The sequence below is a fragment of the Artemia sp. Qi Xiang Cuo genome, chromosome 1 (assembly GCF_049724085.1).
Source record: "Artemia sp. Qi Xiang Cuo chromosome 1, ASM4972408v1, whole genome shotgun sequence".
NCBI lineage: Eukaryota > Metazoa > Arthropoda > Branchiopoda > Anostraca > Artemiidae > Artemia > Artemia sp. Qi Xiang Cuo.
Genome location: NC_142794.1, coordinates 33,132,367 through 33,150,964, shown reverse-complemented (window position 1 = coordinate 33,150,964; position 18,598 = coordinate 33,132,367). Strand labels below are relative to the sequence as shown.

At 33.4% G+C, this 18,598-nt stretch overlaps 1 protein-coding gene across 6 annotated transcripts in view; it reads left to right on the top strand.

Annotated features, from left to right (window-relative positions):
• Window positions 1–18,598, top strand: part of LOC148956215 (protein C-mannosyl-transferase DPY19L1) — a 173,428-nt gene that overhangs the window by 67,693 nt on the left and 87,137 nt on the right. For all 6 annotated transcript variants that reach the window (XM_089098555.1, XM_089098790.1, XM_089098528.1 and 3 more), the window contains 2 exons: window positions 4,481–4,597; window positions 11,673–11,822. In XM_089098555.1, the coding sequence (XP_088954681.1) occupies window positions 4,481–4,597; window positions 11,673–11,822 (267 nt within the window). The remainder of the gene's footprint in view (window positions 1–4,480; window positions 4,598–11,672; window positions 11,823–18,598) is intronic.

The window sequence follows — 18,598 nt, the reverse complement described above, 5'->3', positions numbered from 1 at the left end:
AATAAATTGATCAAGTAACTTTACGCACCCATCAATATCTCTAGCTTTTTCCAAAAACTATATTTCCTTTGATAGTATTTTGCCAGAGCCAAATTTGATCAGATCAGCTGGCTTTAAATTTATCCTTTTTACAGCTACTTGTTTTAAATAGTGGTTTCTTTTTGTTAAGAATAGTTTTCCAGTCTTGTTCAACCGAATTAAAAATAATGTCAAAAGTGTTCTGTCTTTTAAGCAAAGCATGAGCTACCTTAACTCAGAGCAGCGTAGGCCAACCTCATTATGTCTTTCAAGTAGCTTTTTACCGGAAAAATCCCCTCCCCCTTCAAATTAAGGTACATAAAATACACTTCATTTTTCAGACATAATAAACAATTCAGCAACCCATACAGGCTAGCATTGGCAATTTTCAAAGTGACCCCCGTATGGGAATGCTCGTTTCTAGGAGATTAGGGTCTTCTTTCAGGATTTTGACTGGCTTGATCCAAGTAGGTCCCTGGCTAGGCCAGTTTGGAATGAGCAGAAAGTAAGGTTTCCTTCTAGTAAGACCTTAGAACAAAGCAAGGTAAATCCAGTTCATTGTCACTTAACGAGAAAATCTCCGGGCTAAAGCATAAACTTGCTTCATGTAGTCTAGAAACAAGAGAACCAAAACCATTCTGGTTTTTGTGTTGGTCCAAAATCAAGAATCAGAAGGTCAGACTCATTAAAGTTTGATGTCCAGCTGTGTATCGTATAGTGCTAGACGCTTTTCAACCTGGAAAATTTCCCTTCCGGGAAATTCCCTCAACGGAAATCCCCCCCCCCTCGCGGAAACTCAACTGGACAATTTTGGATGTTTATCAGAAAGGAAATTGAAAGTTTTACTCACCTATTCATGGTTGCAGCAGTAGCTGCAACCTAGTAAAGAGTAAAACACATAGTACCATAGTAACCAAAAATTATAAACGTGCTATGAAAAAAATTGCCTAATTAGAAAAAATGTCATTTGACACTGTATCAGGAATGGTAACTATTATTTCGGTTAGTCTTAAAAATAAAAGTTGATTGTGAAAATAAATTTCTGGTGATTTCGAAAAAGCCTGAAACCCATAAAAAAAAGGCGTCGGATCAAAATGAAAAGTACACCATTGGAATCTGCATTATCCAACACCTTCTATAGAAGAATTACAGTCCTCCACCTTGAACAACAAGGAAAATCACTTTTTTGCTTTGGTAGCGCTGATGTGTCTCCTTAGTCTCTTTTTTTTCTACCAAAGATAGAGGGCTACCAGAACATCATAGAGAAATGTTTAATGTCTCATTTAAAAGCTTTTTATTACATGCTTTTTATAAATTCCACCATCTGTAACTTCATATCTTAAATGTTGGGGCTAACGGGCTACTAGAATATTGTAGAGATGTTGAATAGCTCATATCTACGTGCTTTCTATAAATATTTTACATATTTTAGATCCCCCATCAGTTGCATATTTTCCTCCTCCAGACTCCAGCAATGGGTTGAATTTTAGTTTAGTTTAGTTTAATTTAGTTGAATTGCAGGGTACTATCGGATGGCCTATAGAAAGACAAATGTGAAAGGGTGGAAGATCGAGAACAAAGGGTTTTGTAAGCTGACGGAGAGAAGTGACCTACCGCTGTCAATGAATCAGCCAAGAAACTTCCCTCTTTGAAATATGAACTGAAACTAGAATTATAAAAGTACTACCACGTACCGACAACTCTTTCTAGAATGTCAAATTTGTTGCAAGGTACAGGGAAACCGACGACCATTGTACCAAAAATTGTCCAAGGAAAATATATTTAAATTTACTACACTCAATACCCAAACCCTAGCTAAACATAGGAATATATATATATATATATATATATATATATATATATATATATATATATATATATATATATATATATATATATATATATATATATATATATATATATATATATATATATATATATATATATATATATATATATATATATATATATATATATATATATATATATATATATATATATATATATATATATATATATATATATATATATATATATATATATATATATATATATATATATATATATATATATATATATATATACCTTATATATATTATATATATATATATACTTATTGGAAGTTCGTGCATTATGACATTTCATGGCTATGTTAGTATATTAAGTAAAATTTCGGCTTTTTGTTCGATTTCTGTTTGTTCGTATTTCCTTGTTTCTCGTGTTTTCTTCTTGGAAGTTCGTGCATTATGACATTTCATTGGCTATGTTGAAGTATATTAAGTAAAATTTCGGCTTTTTGTTCGATTTCCTGTTTGTTCGTTTTCCTTGTTTCTCGTGTTTTCCTGTTGGAAGTTCGTGCTTTATGATGGCTTACGTGCTATGTTGAAGTATATTAAGTAAAATTTCGGCTTGTGGTTCGATTTCCTGTTTGTTCGTGTTCCTTGTTTCTAGTGTTTTCCTGTTGGAAGTTCTTGCTTTATGATGGTTCACTTGCTATGTTGAAGTATATTAAGTAAAATTTCGGCTTCTTGTTCGATTTCCTGTTTGTTCGTGTTCCGTGTTTCACGTGTTTTCCTGTTGGAAGTTCTTGCTTTATGATGGCTCACTTGCTATGTTGAAGTATATTAAGTAACATTTCGGCTTTTTGTTCGATTTCCTGTTTGTTCGTGTTCCTTGTTTCTCGTGTTTTCCTGTTGGAAGTTCTTGCTTTATGATGGTTCACTTGCTATGTTTAAGTATATTAAGTAAAATTTCGGCTTTTTGTTAGATTTCCTGTTTGTTAGTGTTCCTTGTTTCTCGTGTTTTCCTGTTGGAAGTTCGTGCGTTATGATGGTTCACTTGCTATGTTGAAGTATATTAAGTAAAATTTCGGCTTTTTGTTCGATTTCCTGTTTGTTCGTGTTCCTTGTTTCTCGTGTTTTCCTGTTGGAAGTTCTTGCTTTATGATGGTTCACCTGCTATGTTGAAGTATATTAAGTAAAATTTCGGCTTTTTGTTCGATTTCCTGTTTGTTCGTGTTCCTTGTTTCTCGTGTTTTCCTGTTGGAAGTTCGTGCGTTATGATGGTTCACTTGCTATCTTGCTATTCTTGCTTTATGATGGTTCACTTGCTATGTTGAAGTATATTAAGTAAAATTTCGGCTTTTTGTTCGATTTCCTGTTTGTTCGTGTTCCTTGTTTCTCGTGTTTTCCTGTTGGAAGTTCGTGCGTTATGATGGTTCACTTGCTATGTTGAAGTATATTAAGTAAAATTTCGGCTTTTTGTTCGATTTCCTGTTTGTTCGTGTTCCTTGTTTCTCGTGTTTTCCTGTTGGAAGTTCTTGCTTTATGATGGTTCACTTGCTATGTTGAAGTATATTAAGTAAAATTTCGGCTTTTTGTTCGATTTCCTGTTTGTTCGTGTTCCTTGTTTCTCGTGTTTTCCTGTTGGAAGTTCTTGCTTTATGATGGTTCACTGGCTATGTTGAAGTATATTAAGTAAAATTTTGGCTTCTTGTTCGATTTCCTGTTTGTTCGTGTTCCGTGTTTCACGTGTTTTCCTGTTGGAAGTTCTTGCTTTATGATAGTTCACTTGCTATGTTTAAGTATATTAAGTAAAATTTCGGCTTTTTGTTCGATTTCCTGTTTGTTCGTGTTCCTTGTTTCTCGTGTTTTCCTGTTGGAAGTTCTTGCGTTATGATGTTTCACTTGCTATGTTGAAGTATATTAAGTAAAATTTCGGCTTTTTGTTCGATTTCCTGTTTGTTCGTGTTCCTTGTTTCTTGTGTTTTCCTGTTGGAAGTTCTTGCTTTATGATGGTTCACCTGCTATGCTGAAGTATATTAAGTAAAATTTCGGCTTTTGGTTCGATTTCCTGTTTGTTCGTGTTCCTTGTTTCTCGTGTTTTCCTGTTGGAAGTTCTTGCTTTATGATGGTTCACTGGCTATGTTGAAGTATATTAAGTAAAATTTCGGCTTCGTGTTCGATTTCCTGTTTGTTCGTGTTCCGTGTTTCACGTGTTTTCCTGTTGGAAGTTCTTGATTTATGATAGTTCGCCTGCTATGTTTAAGTATATTAAGTAACATTTAGGCTTTTGGTTCGATTTCCTGTTTGTTCGTGTTCCTTGTTTCTTGTGTTTTCCTGTTGGAAGTTCGTGCGTTATGATGGTTCACTTGCTATGTTGAAGTATATTAAGTAAAATTTTGGCTTCTTGTTCGATTTCCTGTTTGTTCGTGTTCCATGTTTCACGTGTTTTCCTGTTGGAAGTTCGTGCGTCACTGGCTATGTTGAACTGTTTTTAATGAACGTCGTTTCCATTTTTGTAATTCACTTTTAACGGAGACGTCGAAATGATTTGCTTTCAACAGTTCAGTGTTTTTGTTTTTACATCAGCTATGCCTGGGCCGTTGTGTGTCAGAACAAAACATAGCTTCGTGAGGTAATGATATATTTTATTTTTGACAAATATTTGTTTTTCCATTTAGGCAACGAGAGTTCAATGGGCTCCAGGATTACGTGAATGCTTTGGTTACCCATTTATTCTATTACAAACATATTATATTACGAAAACTCTGAAAACAAGAAGCTGCTGTGACTTTAATGTAAGTTATTTTTTTAACTTTGAAACCAGTAATGATACGTAGGTAACAGATGGTTCATAAAAACCACTCAAGTAATATAATAATAATAAAAGTAATATAATATCTGTATCCGCTGAATGTAGTGAAACAGGCTATTGCTATTAAATGTGAAATTTCAATACGCAGGATTATTAGTCTCATTGTATTTCTCTTTGTTCCAAAAGATGGTTAAAACTTGAATTTGAGACTTGAATCTCGATGTTGACTCACAAAGAAAAGTTCACAGAGCAGTTCAAACTCACGAAGAAAATCATCGGGTTGAAATTGGAGATCCTGATGCTCATTTCATGCCCATGGAAGACAGGCATTCTCCAGCAGGGCTTTTACCTTTTGCGGTCTTTTCCGGCCTGTTAACTTTGTTCAGTTGCTAGAAATCTTGCTAGAAATAGGCAATGAAATGGAACATATGTGAGAGCTCTAAATGCACTATATGCAAAATCTGAAATTACATAGGGCAACGTCGAAATAAGTATATTTTAATTTTGTATAAGTAATAAGTATAAGTAATAAAATAAGTGTAAGTAACAGTGAAATGATCCTTGATCATCGAATCGCCGAATAAGATTCTTGCTAAGATTCCAGCTGTATCCGAAAAAGAAATTGTCCTAGTCAAGAATTAGAAGAGCGAATCCTGCTACTATTACTAACAACTCACCGCAGCACCAAGCCGCCTTAGGCCAACACAGCTACGCACGCTCCTCCTCCACCCCAATCTATTCAAAGCCTCCCTTTTTACACCCGCCCACGAAGTTCCCATCTCCTTTAAATCTTTCTTTATGACGTCCTCCCACCCTAGACGAGGACGACCTGCTTTCCGTTTAGCCCTAGAAGGCTGTTCGAAAAGAACAATCTTCGGCAATCTGTCATCCTTCATCCGCACAACGTGCCCTACCCACCTCAACCTTTCTTTCATTATAGCCCTAGAGACGGGTATTGAACCACATTTTTTGTATAGCCTATTGTTTGAAATACGGTCAGTTAGCCGGGTACCCAGAACAATCCTTAAGCAATTTCTCTGGAAAAATACCTAGCAAATCTTCATCCGCTTTTCGGAGCGTCCATGCTTCAGAGCCATGTTTGACCACTGTCATCACTGTAGCTTCTAATATTCTAATCTTGGTTCGCAGACGTATCTTTCTATTCTTCCAAACTTTTTTTTAACTTTGAAAAAACACCCTGAGCCTTGGCTATTCTACTTTTAACATATTTAGTGATCCCACTATCTTCACTAATAATACTACCAAGGTAAGTGAAGCCGCCCACCTAATCAATTTTTTTATTAACCAACTTCACCTTTTCATCTTTACTTATTACTAGCCTCAGTGACTTAGTCTTCTTAACATTAATTTTTAAACATATTCTAGCACCCTAAACTCGCAAAACCACTAAAACTTTATTCATTTTGCTCACACTTTCATCTAGGATGCTTAAATCATCAGCATAATCTAAGTCCATTAGACTTTTTCCTTCCCATTTGATTCCGTGGTCTCCCATTACCTTTCCTGTGCTCCTTAAGACAAAGTCAATCAAAATAATCCATATAACGGGGGATAGAACACAACCCTGCTTAACTCCTGATTTAATACAAAAACCAGCTGCTAACCTCATTTCCCATCTTAACCGCAGCAGTGTTATTCTCGTACATAGCACTAATCACTTTAATGTATTTGTCTCGTATACCATACAAGGATAAAACATTTACTAAAGCTCTTCTATCAACAGAATCGAACGCTTGCTCAAGATCTATAAAACTGAAGACCAAAGGAGTTTGAATCTCTATTTATACATACTAAAATTTTCTTTTGAATATTCGAAAAAAAATTTCAAATTGTGATCGAAAATGCTAGATTTCGCTGTATTAAACGATTGTTAAGATCATTCTGACACGGAACACAAAAATGTCACTTATTTTGGACAGATCTTAAGGGCTAAACGAACCATAAGGTTAAAACATTTGGTGAAGAAACAAGAAATTCTTATTTAAAGACAAAATAAAACGTCAGCCACCTTAAAGGAGAATAATAAGCTACCAAAACATTTTTGCTAAAAACACTTGTAGTTATAAGTGTGATAGTATTCAGTAAAGCCACTCCTAGCAAAGGTCAAAAGATAACTGATTTTAATGAATGGCAACAATGTATAATGAATTAGTTCACATTGAGATTTTAGTAACCGAAAGTTCAGATAAATATTTAGCTCAGGAAAAAGTTGAAACAGAACCCTTGGCATTAAAGGCTTGTTAAGACTTATACTTATTTAGCTTTATTTAGACACAAACTCTAGAGCAAGGCTAACTTACTTAGTCTTAAAAAAACATATTGAGTTAATACGACTTATTATATACTTCCACGAAATAAATGAGGAACGAGTTTTGTCACGAATTTGTTTTGAATGTCATGGGGTCTAATTTCAGCTTTACCTAGTTTGGGGATTTACTGCAGGATTTGGTTGTAAGATGTGGTAATGCTGAGGTGAGGGAAGTAACCTTTTCCATAAGAATGTTTGCAGGAAGCACTCATTGAGTGTTGCCAAAAGTATGGCAACTTTATGAGTAAAAACTGGTGTTAATGTCTGAAAAAGTCACCGACGCCATCTACCATTTGACGTTTATGGCATTTTTCATGTTTTTGCAGTCGTGTTTTTCTTCAGCAACTAAGTAAATTCGGTAAATACAATAATTGCACCAATTTTGACTTATTATTGCACTCAAAAACTGCCAAGAAACGCCAAGGCTAGATGTTGTTGGTGGATTGCCAAGGGACTGGAGCTAAAATTTATCAGTGGAACACTTGTGGCTTGTTGAGATACTGGGACGTCTCTCTGTCTATAAAAAACTTTAGTTAAATTTTTAAAAGAACTTTATTTTTTTTCAAATTAAATAAAAAGTTCCAGTGGCATTTTCTGGTTCTGTTCTCAAATCTATTTAAGGGGCTATCTCGCTTGAAGAAGTCAATTAGAAAACAAATTAGTTAGAAAAATGGTAATTAGGAAACAAAGAAATTCGAGTTTCAAACGCCATGAAAAAAGTACATAATCCACGTTGCCTTTACAACGCATCCAATGAATAATTTATTTAGGGACCAAATCTGTACAGAATGTTTCACTATCTTATCTACAAAATAGAGCACTAACATATAAAAAAAAAGAATTTGATAAGACACCGAATAGCCCAAGAACATAAACTAGCAAGAAACAAACAGAATTCACAAAAGAGGGTAAATAAGGGAAGAAACAATGGAAGGCGGAAAGAGAAAAAAAAAGAAAAAATATTTATTTTGAGACAAAGAGAGACATTTGTTTTATTCAAATATCGTATGCTAAAACGGTGGGACAAGACTCAAGTTTAAATATACTAAATAACATTAATATTAAAAATATGAAAAAGATACTATCATAAAGGTAGTGATACTCCATTCCAACTATTCTGGATTCTCTATGCATGAAATAAAGCTGTTATAACATGGATAGTGCGTCGTTCTTTCAGTATGATCACAATAGGCTTTGAGGTGCTTAGTAATCGAGCCTCTGGTACGCAGCTCGGTGCTCTGTTCGATCAGAAATCGGGACAGCATTTTGCTAATTCCGGGGCCCAAACGAATCTAAAGATTGCGTTTCATTGGTTGTAATATCCACACCTCTTTACTTGCTATTAACCAATAAATTACGACTGGATGACAATTGACCGGGGACTTAAACGAATCGAAAGTCAGGACAGTAGCTCCCTAATTCTGGTACCCAAGGGAAAAAAAATTAATAGATGGCCTCTCCTTTTCTGTTAAGTGGTAGTTGGATTACTGTAGAATTTAAATCGAATTTTGTTGTTGCAGTGACTGGTCCTACTAACTGAGCAATAATTATGGGAAACAGTACATAAATCATAAACTAACCACAGAGACATAACCAGCAGAAATTTTTCAATTGTCATTAATCGATAGATAGGGCGGGAAAATTCATGCTATTTGTTGGAGATGACCTTGACGAAGAGAGAAAAAGACGTGCATGAAAGTACTATACCAAAGTTTATTTAAGGCTTATTGTTGCTATTACTTGATTCTTTTAAAAAGTTGAATGACTTGAGACCAAATAAGTTAATAAGAGGAAGTAAAACGTTATTTAGTAAATGGCGTAAATATAATAGTAATAACTACGTCATGAAATTTATAATAAATAAAATTAGTAATAACGCAAATAAGTAAATATTTAGTAATATCGTAAATAGAAAGTAAAAATAAAACGTAATTTACTAACAATAATCCAACGACTAGCTATTCTGCAGGGAGGTGCTATCATGTAATTTATTTTTGTTCTTATTTCTTTTCTTTACGGCATCCTACCTTTTTCAAGTTCGGATAACATTAAGTCGGAAAAAAAACGTATAGTCCAATGACTAACTTATAGACAGGGAGATACAATTGTTAGCTACCATCCATTCAAATTTTTTGTTCTAGTGTACCTTGATTAGCAAGCCGCTTTGTCTCCCAAAATTGTAATAATTTAACCACTATATTGTATACAGGGTAATACTTTTGAGCTAAGATACTATTTATCATTCCGTTTTCCAAAGATCCTAGAATTAGTAAGCTATTATACCGACTTCACTTGCGTTTTTTATGAAATTAGCAATAATCCTACTGCTACATTACAAAAATAGAGATAAACTTTTTTTTTTCATTTTCTTGTGGTACTGGGATTAGTTAACTCCTATCCCAAATTTAGATTTCTTCGGTTCCTGGAATTTACAATAATCCAACTGATACTTTATATAAAGTGAGACATCATCTATTCTATTGTTACATTTTCTTGGGGTACCGGGACTAGCAAGCTCCTATCTCGACTTTAGATTTCTACGGGTCCCGGAATTCACAATAATCCAACTGATACTTTATATAAAGTGAGACATCATCTATTCTATTGTTACATTTTCTTGGGGTACCGGGACTAGCAAGCTCCTATCTCGACTTTAGATTTCTACGGGTCCCGGAATTCACAATAATCCAACTGATACTTTATATAAAGTGAGACATCATCTATTCTATTGTTACATTTTCTTGGGGTACCGGGACTAGCAAGCTCCTATCTCGACTTTATATTTCTACGGGTCCCGGAATTTACAATAATCCAACTGATACTTTATATAAAGTGAGACATCATATATTCTATTGTTACATTTTCTTGGGGTACCGGGACTAGCAAGCTCCTATCTCGACTTTAGATTTCTACGGGTCCCGGAATTCACAATAATCCAACTGATACTTTATATAAAGTGAGACATCATCTATTCTATTGTTACATTTTCTTAGGGTACTGGGACTAGCAAGCTCCTATCTCGACTTTATATTTCTACGGGTCCCGGAATTTACAATAATCCAACTGATACTTTATATAAAGTGAGACATCATCTATTCTGTTGTTACATTTTCTTGGGGTACCGGGACTAGCAAGCTCCTATCTCGACTTTAGATTTCTACGGGTCCCGGAATTTACAATAATCCAACGGATAATTTATATAAAGTGAGACATCATCTATTCTGTTGTTACATTTTCTTGGGGTACCGGGACTAGCAAGCTCCTATCTCGACTTTAGATTTCTACGGGTCCCGGAATTTACAATAATCCAACTGATACTTTATATAAAGAGAGACATCATCTATTCTATTGTTAAATTTTCTTGGGGTACCGGGACTAGCAAGCTCCTATCTCGACTTTATATTTCTACGGGTCCCGGAATTTACAATAATCCAACGGATAATTTATATAAAGTGAGACATCATCTATTCTTTTGTTACATTTTCTTGGGGTACCTGGACTAGCAAGCTCCTATCTCGACTTTAGATTTCTACGGGTCCCGGAATTAACAATAATCCAACTGATAATTTATATAAAGTGAGACATCATCTATTCTATTGTTAAATTTTCTTGGGGTACCGGGACTAGCAAGCTCCTATCTCGACTTTAGATTTCTACGGGTCCCGGAATTTACAATAATCCAACTAATACTTTATGTAAAGTGATACATCATCTATTCTATTGTTACATTTTCTTGGGGTACCGGGACTAGCAAGCTCCTATCTCGACTTTAGATTTCTACGGGTCCCGGAATTCACAATAATCCAACTGCTACTTTATAAAGCGAAACGCCATCTATTTTATTATGTTATTTTTCTAGGGTACCGGAATGATCAAGCAGCAATCCCAACTTTAAATTCGTTTGGAACCCCTCCGATATCCGTCCCGACGTAATTTATTGTTCATTAGCAAGTAAAGAGGCGTAACTGTTTTAGGGACAAAATCTAGCAAACTGTTGGACCGACTTTAGGTAAAAATTGAACCGACCCGGATCCCGAAGACCTGACTTTAGTTATACCGTAATTTCGACACCGTTCTACCTGCGCATGGATCCTAGCGCTTGATCTGAAATCTGTTGGGGGATCTTTCGAATTAGGATGACAAACCTGAAATCTAAATGAACTAACTCTTGTTATAAAACTTTTTTTTATGTTTACCGAATATTAGAATTTAAGTTTTTTTCAAATCTGCAAGTTTGCCTTTTTTTAGTGTAGTTTTAGTCTGCATGAATTACCTTTTTTGCCGAAATATTTCCGTCGTCCGGATTGAATTTTCCATTCAAACTGGATGACGGACAACAGTAGTATACCAGACAACAGAAACCAGACAACAATAGTATATGTAAAAAAAAATTATACTTAGTTGACTAACTTTTTTTGTTATTTTTGTCATTTTTGTTTTCTTTTTTTTGTAATTTTTTTTTATCTTAGAACTTGAATAAGTCAGAGTGGATAACTTACATATTTATTTAATTTATTTTGAAATTGATTCAGTAATTGCCATTAAAAGACAATATTATTGTGCAATCAAGATGCGTAATTTAAGGAATATAAGCCTCGTTTCAGTAAGCTTATTCCACATCCCCTAAATAACTTGAAAATTCAGTTATTTTATGAAAGATTTTCAGCAGTTCTTGTTATCATTCAGACGAAAGATTTGTATTACATGTTTAAGTAACAGTTCTTTTCAGATGGTGAGTGTTGTTGCTTGCACAGTAACTGCAAATCTGTCTTGGCAATTTTCCCAGTTCATCTGGTCAACTCAAGTTACCTTGTTATTTATATTGTCCATGCTGTATGACTTTACAGAAACGCTGCAGAAGTTACTGCTCTGTCATTTAGTAAGTTTTTCGATTTTCCTCTACTCGGTAAATTTGCTTTGCGTTTTTTTGTTGCTTCTTTAGGATTATCTAGTTTAGGTGTCAATTCTGTGATTTTATTTTGTAACTATAATCAGGTTGTCATAGTCATTTATAATCAGTCTTCCATTTAGGATTTCCCATCTTACTAAGATTCAAAGTAACATTTTATTGCTTGGATTGAATTGATTATGTAGACGCGTTTTCCGTTTAACGCTGTTAGCCTATTTTCGAAAATGATCTTGCATCTAATTGCAAAAATGACCTTACTAATGGCTAATGGTTTTATTGAATTATGCCAAGAATAGGGGGCTCAACAGTTTAATACTGTTAGCCTCCTGTCCGATACTGATCTTACTTCTGTAAATCACCATTACAGGTCAGTTTTAAAACGAGCTACCGATACTATATTTCTATGCCCCAGATTAAGTGGCTTGCTTCTAGCCGCCAGACTGAGGGAGCGTATATCTCGAAAGGATAAATTTGCATAAACGCGGCTCTTTAGAAGGAGGCATGCTAAAACAAAAAGAAAGGCACTTTTAGATTTCTAATTTTGTACTCTTTTTTATGGTTAATGTGGCGTTTGCCACAATTACTCCCCTCTCTTTCCTGCCAATGCTGCCACATATAGCCTTAGAATATATAGGCAATAAACTAAAAAAGTGAAACTCTAAAACAAGGAAATTCTTACTTTATAACACCCAGCATATTTATATTAATCATATTATCAAATTTTGTTCTATTATTATTCAAGTAATTAGCTCATTTAACTGAATATCTTGAGTCTACACAGCGTAACCGGTTTTACAATGGATAATTTTTTTTGCGCTGTTGGAGGAAGGGGGTGGCTGCATTGTCAGATTACTTGACTATTATCTTGAAAACGAGCATAGAACAAGGAACCTAATGGTACCATTTTTACATTGTGTTAGTTTTGTATATAGCCTAGGGCTATCATATAGCCTAGCGAATATATATATATATATATATATATATATATATATATATATATATATATATATATAAATATATATATATATATATATATATATATATATATATATATATATATATATATATATATATATATATATATATATATATATATATATATATATATATATATATATATATATATATATATATATATATATATATATATATATATATATATATATATATATATATATATATATATATATACTATATATATATATATATATAAAATATGCATCATCGATTCCCTGAAGCATGCTTGTGTGGGAGAAAACCCTCCTAATAAACATAATTAGAGCTCAACTTACCGGACCCGAAAACCAACGAACCTCCAAACAATACCCAACAAAATTATAATAATTATAATCATATTCAGCTGCAACTAAACCCTCCTCAAAAACATAACTTAAGTGGCATAGAATAATCCATTCAAAATATACACATCAAAACAATAGTTCTTTAGCAACTTACGAAATTCCTGCAAATCCCCAACATTCCTCAAATCCTCTGGCAAACTCTCCCAAACTAACGAAACAACATGGCGAATTGAAAACATAGACCTAGACGTGACCATAGCTGGTCTTCGCACCAACTGAGAAGATCGTGTCAAATGATCGTGAATAGTAGACGCAAGACTAAAGCATTCCTGAAAAACATGATTGTAACTCCGAAGCTAAATATTTAAACATAAACAGAGCATTATAGAATACACATATTCCTGCCAACGGTTGAATTTTATACTCGCGGTAAAGATGCCTCACCGATACAGATAGGTCAATTTGATTACCATACAAAACTCTAATTGCCATATTCTGCGTTACACAGAGTGGATGGAGGTGAGTTACGAATGTTTTCGACCAAACCATACAACAGTAAATGAGATATGGGTGAACCATAGAAAAATACAACATTCTCAGAATTTCACACGGAAAAAGATACCTAAGTTTACGCATAATACCAATATTACGAGACAATTTGCAGTTAACAGATGCAATATGGTCTTTAAAACTAAGGCTTTCATCAATTATAACACCAAGGTATCTAGTACTAGTAGATCTTACAATAGTATGGTGCCCCACTTCTATCCTATTAATCCATGGATAATGTCCAGTAATTCTACCATAAATCAAAAAATTTGACTTATTATGATTCAGTTTCAATTTATTTACTCGCATCCACTTTTCAATCGAAGAAATACCTTGTTTCAATATAGTCATCAACTCATTTTCAGTTCTAGCAGCTACAGTAAAATGGGCATCATCAGCAAACCATGGTAGAATTCCTTTAGTACCGTAAGTATCAAGGTCTAAAGAACGAGACACATTACTTGAAGCTCTACAAAGGTCATTAATATAAACCAAAAACAACAAAGGACCCAAAACGGAACCCTGGGGTACTTCAATCGAAATATGTTCAATTTTAGATGTAACTCCATCCATCACGACACGCTGAGTCCTTCCACTAAGAAAATTAACTATCACATTTAAAAAATCACCACATATACCACTACTATATAACTTTTGAACTAGTATATCATGATCAACCGAGTCAAATGCTTTAGTAATATCCAATAAAATCGAAGCTATCTTCAGACCCTTGTCTAAAGCATCATTAATAAAAGTTGTTAAAAACAAAACTGCATGCTCTGTAGAATGATGACTCCTAAACCCAAACTGACTAGAACTAAAAAATTGTCTTTTCTCGAAAAAACTTACCATCTTACTATGAATCAACTTTTCAAATACTCTAGAAATAAATGGCAGTAAAGAAATCGGTCTATAATCACTAAAACAGTTCCAGCTTTTAAACAATTATTTATCAGTTCTAAAAAATGACTAGATATAACAGGTAAAATCGACTTAAAAACCATCAATGAAATAAAATCGCCTCCTGATGCACCATTTTTCTTATTATGTACAACATCAAATAATTCATCAATAGTTACAGATTCCAGGTACACAGACACATCACAATTTTCTGGTAGGAGCTAACGAAAATCTCCATCTTGACCAAATACTGGCACCGATGATGACACACGCTGCACAATAGTAGCGAAGTGATTACACATCTCATCTGCAACATTATTATTCATTCCTATATTATCTGGAGGGATCCAGACGCTGCCAGGGCAAGTCATTGACTTAATCGATTTCCAAGTCTTACTCGGGTTACCCTCAACTTTTTTAAACTTAACCTTATAATATTCTACCTTAGCCTGTCGGAGTACAGCATTTAACCTACTATTATAAACTCTATATATTATTTTATCATGAGGATCATTGCTCCTTGTTGACAACTTATATAAAAAGCGTCTTCTATTAATCGACTGTAACAAACTCTTTGTAATCCAAGGTTTATTCGGAGACACCCTTTTCTTCTGTATTTCTGACACTTCACAACATTCCAAAAACGTATCCTTAATCTTACGATACCAAAGCTCAAACTTCAAATTTAAATCTAATTCTTCTTGTAAAAATTTAAAATCTAACTGTTCTATCCTAAGCTTAAATCTTATATAGTATTTGAATCAACTAATAATTTCTTAGGCTTGGGGCGAGCATCACTGTTAATATTAATATTCTTAAATATACCCGGAACTAATATTGCCAAACCAAAGTGATCCGAAATATCATTTAACACAACACTCGACGAATCATGGGGAACATTCAAAAATACATTATCAATTAGAGATGAAGATGACTCCGTCACTCTAGTACAAATATTTAGAGCAGGATGCATCCCATAATCTAACATTAAAAAATTCCAGGCTTTTAAATTAGATGCTAACAATTTCACATCAATGTTAAAATCTCCACACACAAAACACGGCATCTTCTTACGAGTTAGAAGGTCCATTTGTTGCTCTAATAATTCTAAAAACAATCTACACTAGCTGAACGGGGGGCGGTAACAAACAGCAATAAAAAATGGGTCACCATTCTTATCAACTTCCGCAACAAAACACTCAAAAATCATCTCTCTATTAACAGACAAATCATCCCTAACCTTCACATTCAGATCAGTTCTAATATACAGGGCAAGTCCTCCATGCTGATGGTGAGTACGGTTCTTAACACACATATTATAATTTAAAATATCCAATGGTCCAGAATTATTATTCATTAACCATGTTTCAGTAAGTGCAAGAATATGAAAATAAGATAGCATACACAGCTCCGACAAATAATCCAATGTACTATTTAACCCCTGACAATTCAGATGAAAAATGCCAAGTTTATCCGGTGCCAGTCTAGTTTGTAAATCAACTGGGCATTTATAATTAACCTTCGGAAAAACATCATCTACCCCCATATCAAAATCCCTGTGAAGTACCCCTAATCCTAAATCCGAAACACTCAATGGATTATTCTCAAGCCAATCCAGACGATCATTACGAATAATTACCATTTTTTATAAGTATATATATATATATATAAAAAAAAGAAAAGGAGGGTAGTTGCAACCAAACCTAACCAACTGCATAACTTACTATAACTGGGAGGGTCCGTGGTCCCGCATCCAACTTAAGTGAAGCTCCGGAAAAACAGGATATAACCTAAAAATAATTAGAAACATATTACCAAAATAGTATAAATAAATAAACGAATACAAAAAAAGTGAAAAAATTCTCACTAACACTAGCCTGTCACAATACAGGCCTACTGTTTCCATTACTGAATTCCAGAAAATTATAATTGAAGAAAACACAATATTCTACAGGTGTCTACCACTTACCCGTTCTAAATTCTAACAAAGACTAAATAAATGAAAAAAAAGTGGTGGAGTGAAAACAACTTTCCTTTTCTTTTCCATAAACACAAATACAAAACAAAACCCACTAATACAAAACAAAAAAATTTTTACAAAATCTTAATTCACCATTCCTGATATAACCATCTATTGGTCACATAACTCAGGGATAGGCTCATCGTAGCCAAATTTTGTCGCCACACCACCACGGTCGATCTGATATATATATATATATATATATATATATATATATATATATATATATATATATATATATATATATATATATATATATATATATATATATATATATATATATATATATATATATATATATATATATATATATATATATATATATATATATATATATATATATATATATATATATATATATATATATATATTTGTATGTAGCCTAGGGCTAGGGACCATCAGAAGTCGGGTTGATTGTCATGACTGTGACTTTAACAATGAAAAACAACATAAAATTAACAATCTAAAAATGCCTCTCCTACTTTACATTGTAAACAAAAGTTATTACATTGTTATGTGTCATGAAAGCTAAGTTTATTTATGTTTTTGTTTGTTTGGGAGTCATTATTTACGTTGTTTCATCCGCTAAATCTTAACTCCTAAAATATTAAAAAAACTTTTCATTACATTTATTCATTTATAATAATTTTTGCATTTTTTGCTGTCATTGTTTTTGCAATATGCCCTCGAGGGCTTATAAAATGAATATTGGAATATACCTTCATCATAAACTTTTTGTTATGAGACAAGTAAGTATTTATGATTATTTTAAAGTAGTTTCCGAATTGTGAAGACAGTGTGATCATTATATATGGAAAGAACATTGAATGAAGAATCGAACGGTATATGTTTTCTTTTTTCTCTCATATATCTTCTGATTTTTGTCCTGCACTGTGAATTTAATAATATTTTTGTGATTTTTTATTTGTGGTTCTACCATTTTAAAATTATTTTTGATACAAAGAAAGTTGGGATCCATATTTGTCATGGTTTTGTCATAGAAATTTTGAAACTCGCTACTGACGAAATTCTTCTGCTGAGATATATTTTTTCGTGATAGGGCTATTGTGATAGATGATATTGACGTGGACTCAAATCGTTCTGCTGCTGTAACAGAGTAAGGATGTCGTCTTAACAATTAATAGAGTTGAGGACCTCCTTCAGTTAATGAGATTGATAAAGATCTAGAAAGAAAGCTGCCAGCTGCATTCTGTAAAACAGTGCATCTCAAATTAATATACAATCCAAAGAAAGAAAAGAAGAAATACTGCCCAATAAATAGATTGTGAAATACTGAAATTAAGACTCACTCTAGAATTTCACCCCATATTTTGTTTTCTTGATAGTTTCATGATAGTTTGCGTAAGGAGTGGTGTTTCTTCTTTCCATTTTAAGGTCAATGGTAAATTTCAATTTAGTAAATTCATGCATTATCTCTTGCTTTCTAACGAAACATTGCCTAGGACTTTCTTTTTTAGAATTAATTCAAGTTCCTAGCTTATTTTTGTTTGTTCATATTGCAGAATTTTTGTCTGATTTATCTGTGCATATGCAGCCGTAATGCTGTTTTATTATTAATAATGTTGTTGGACTACAAGTTAACACGGTCGAAATCACATACGTAGTACTAAACCTTTGCTTTGTTTGCATTTATTTTATATCTCATACCACTAATTGAATACAGTAATTTATATCGTGTAAGATTCCCTAAAAATGTAACAAAAAAAAAATAATATAAAACGATTTTAACAGAGCTTTCAATATTTGCTGGAACTTTTAAAGCTGTTATCATTTAAAATTAAAATTGGTATATATCTGATGAGTATTTGCCACGCCAAAAATAAAATTTCCTTACTTGTAACCTACCATCATGACTTAAACAAGGTGCGTAAAGAAGCCAACTGCAAAGCCCAGTTTTCACAAGGTGTTTTACGGTTTACGGTGTGTTTCACAAGTTGTTTTCTTTACATGTGCCT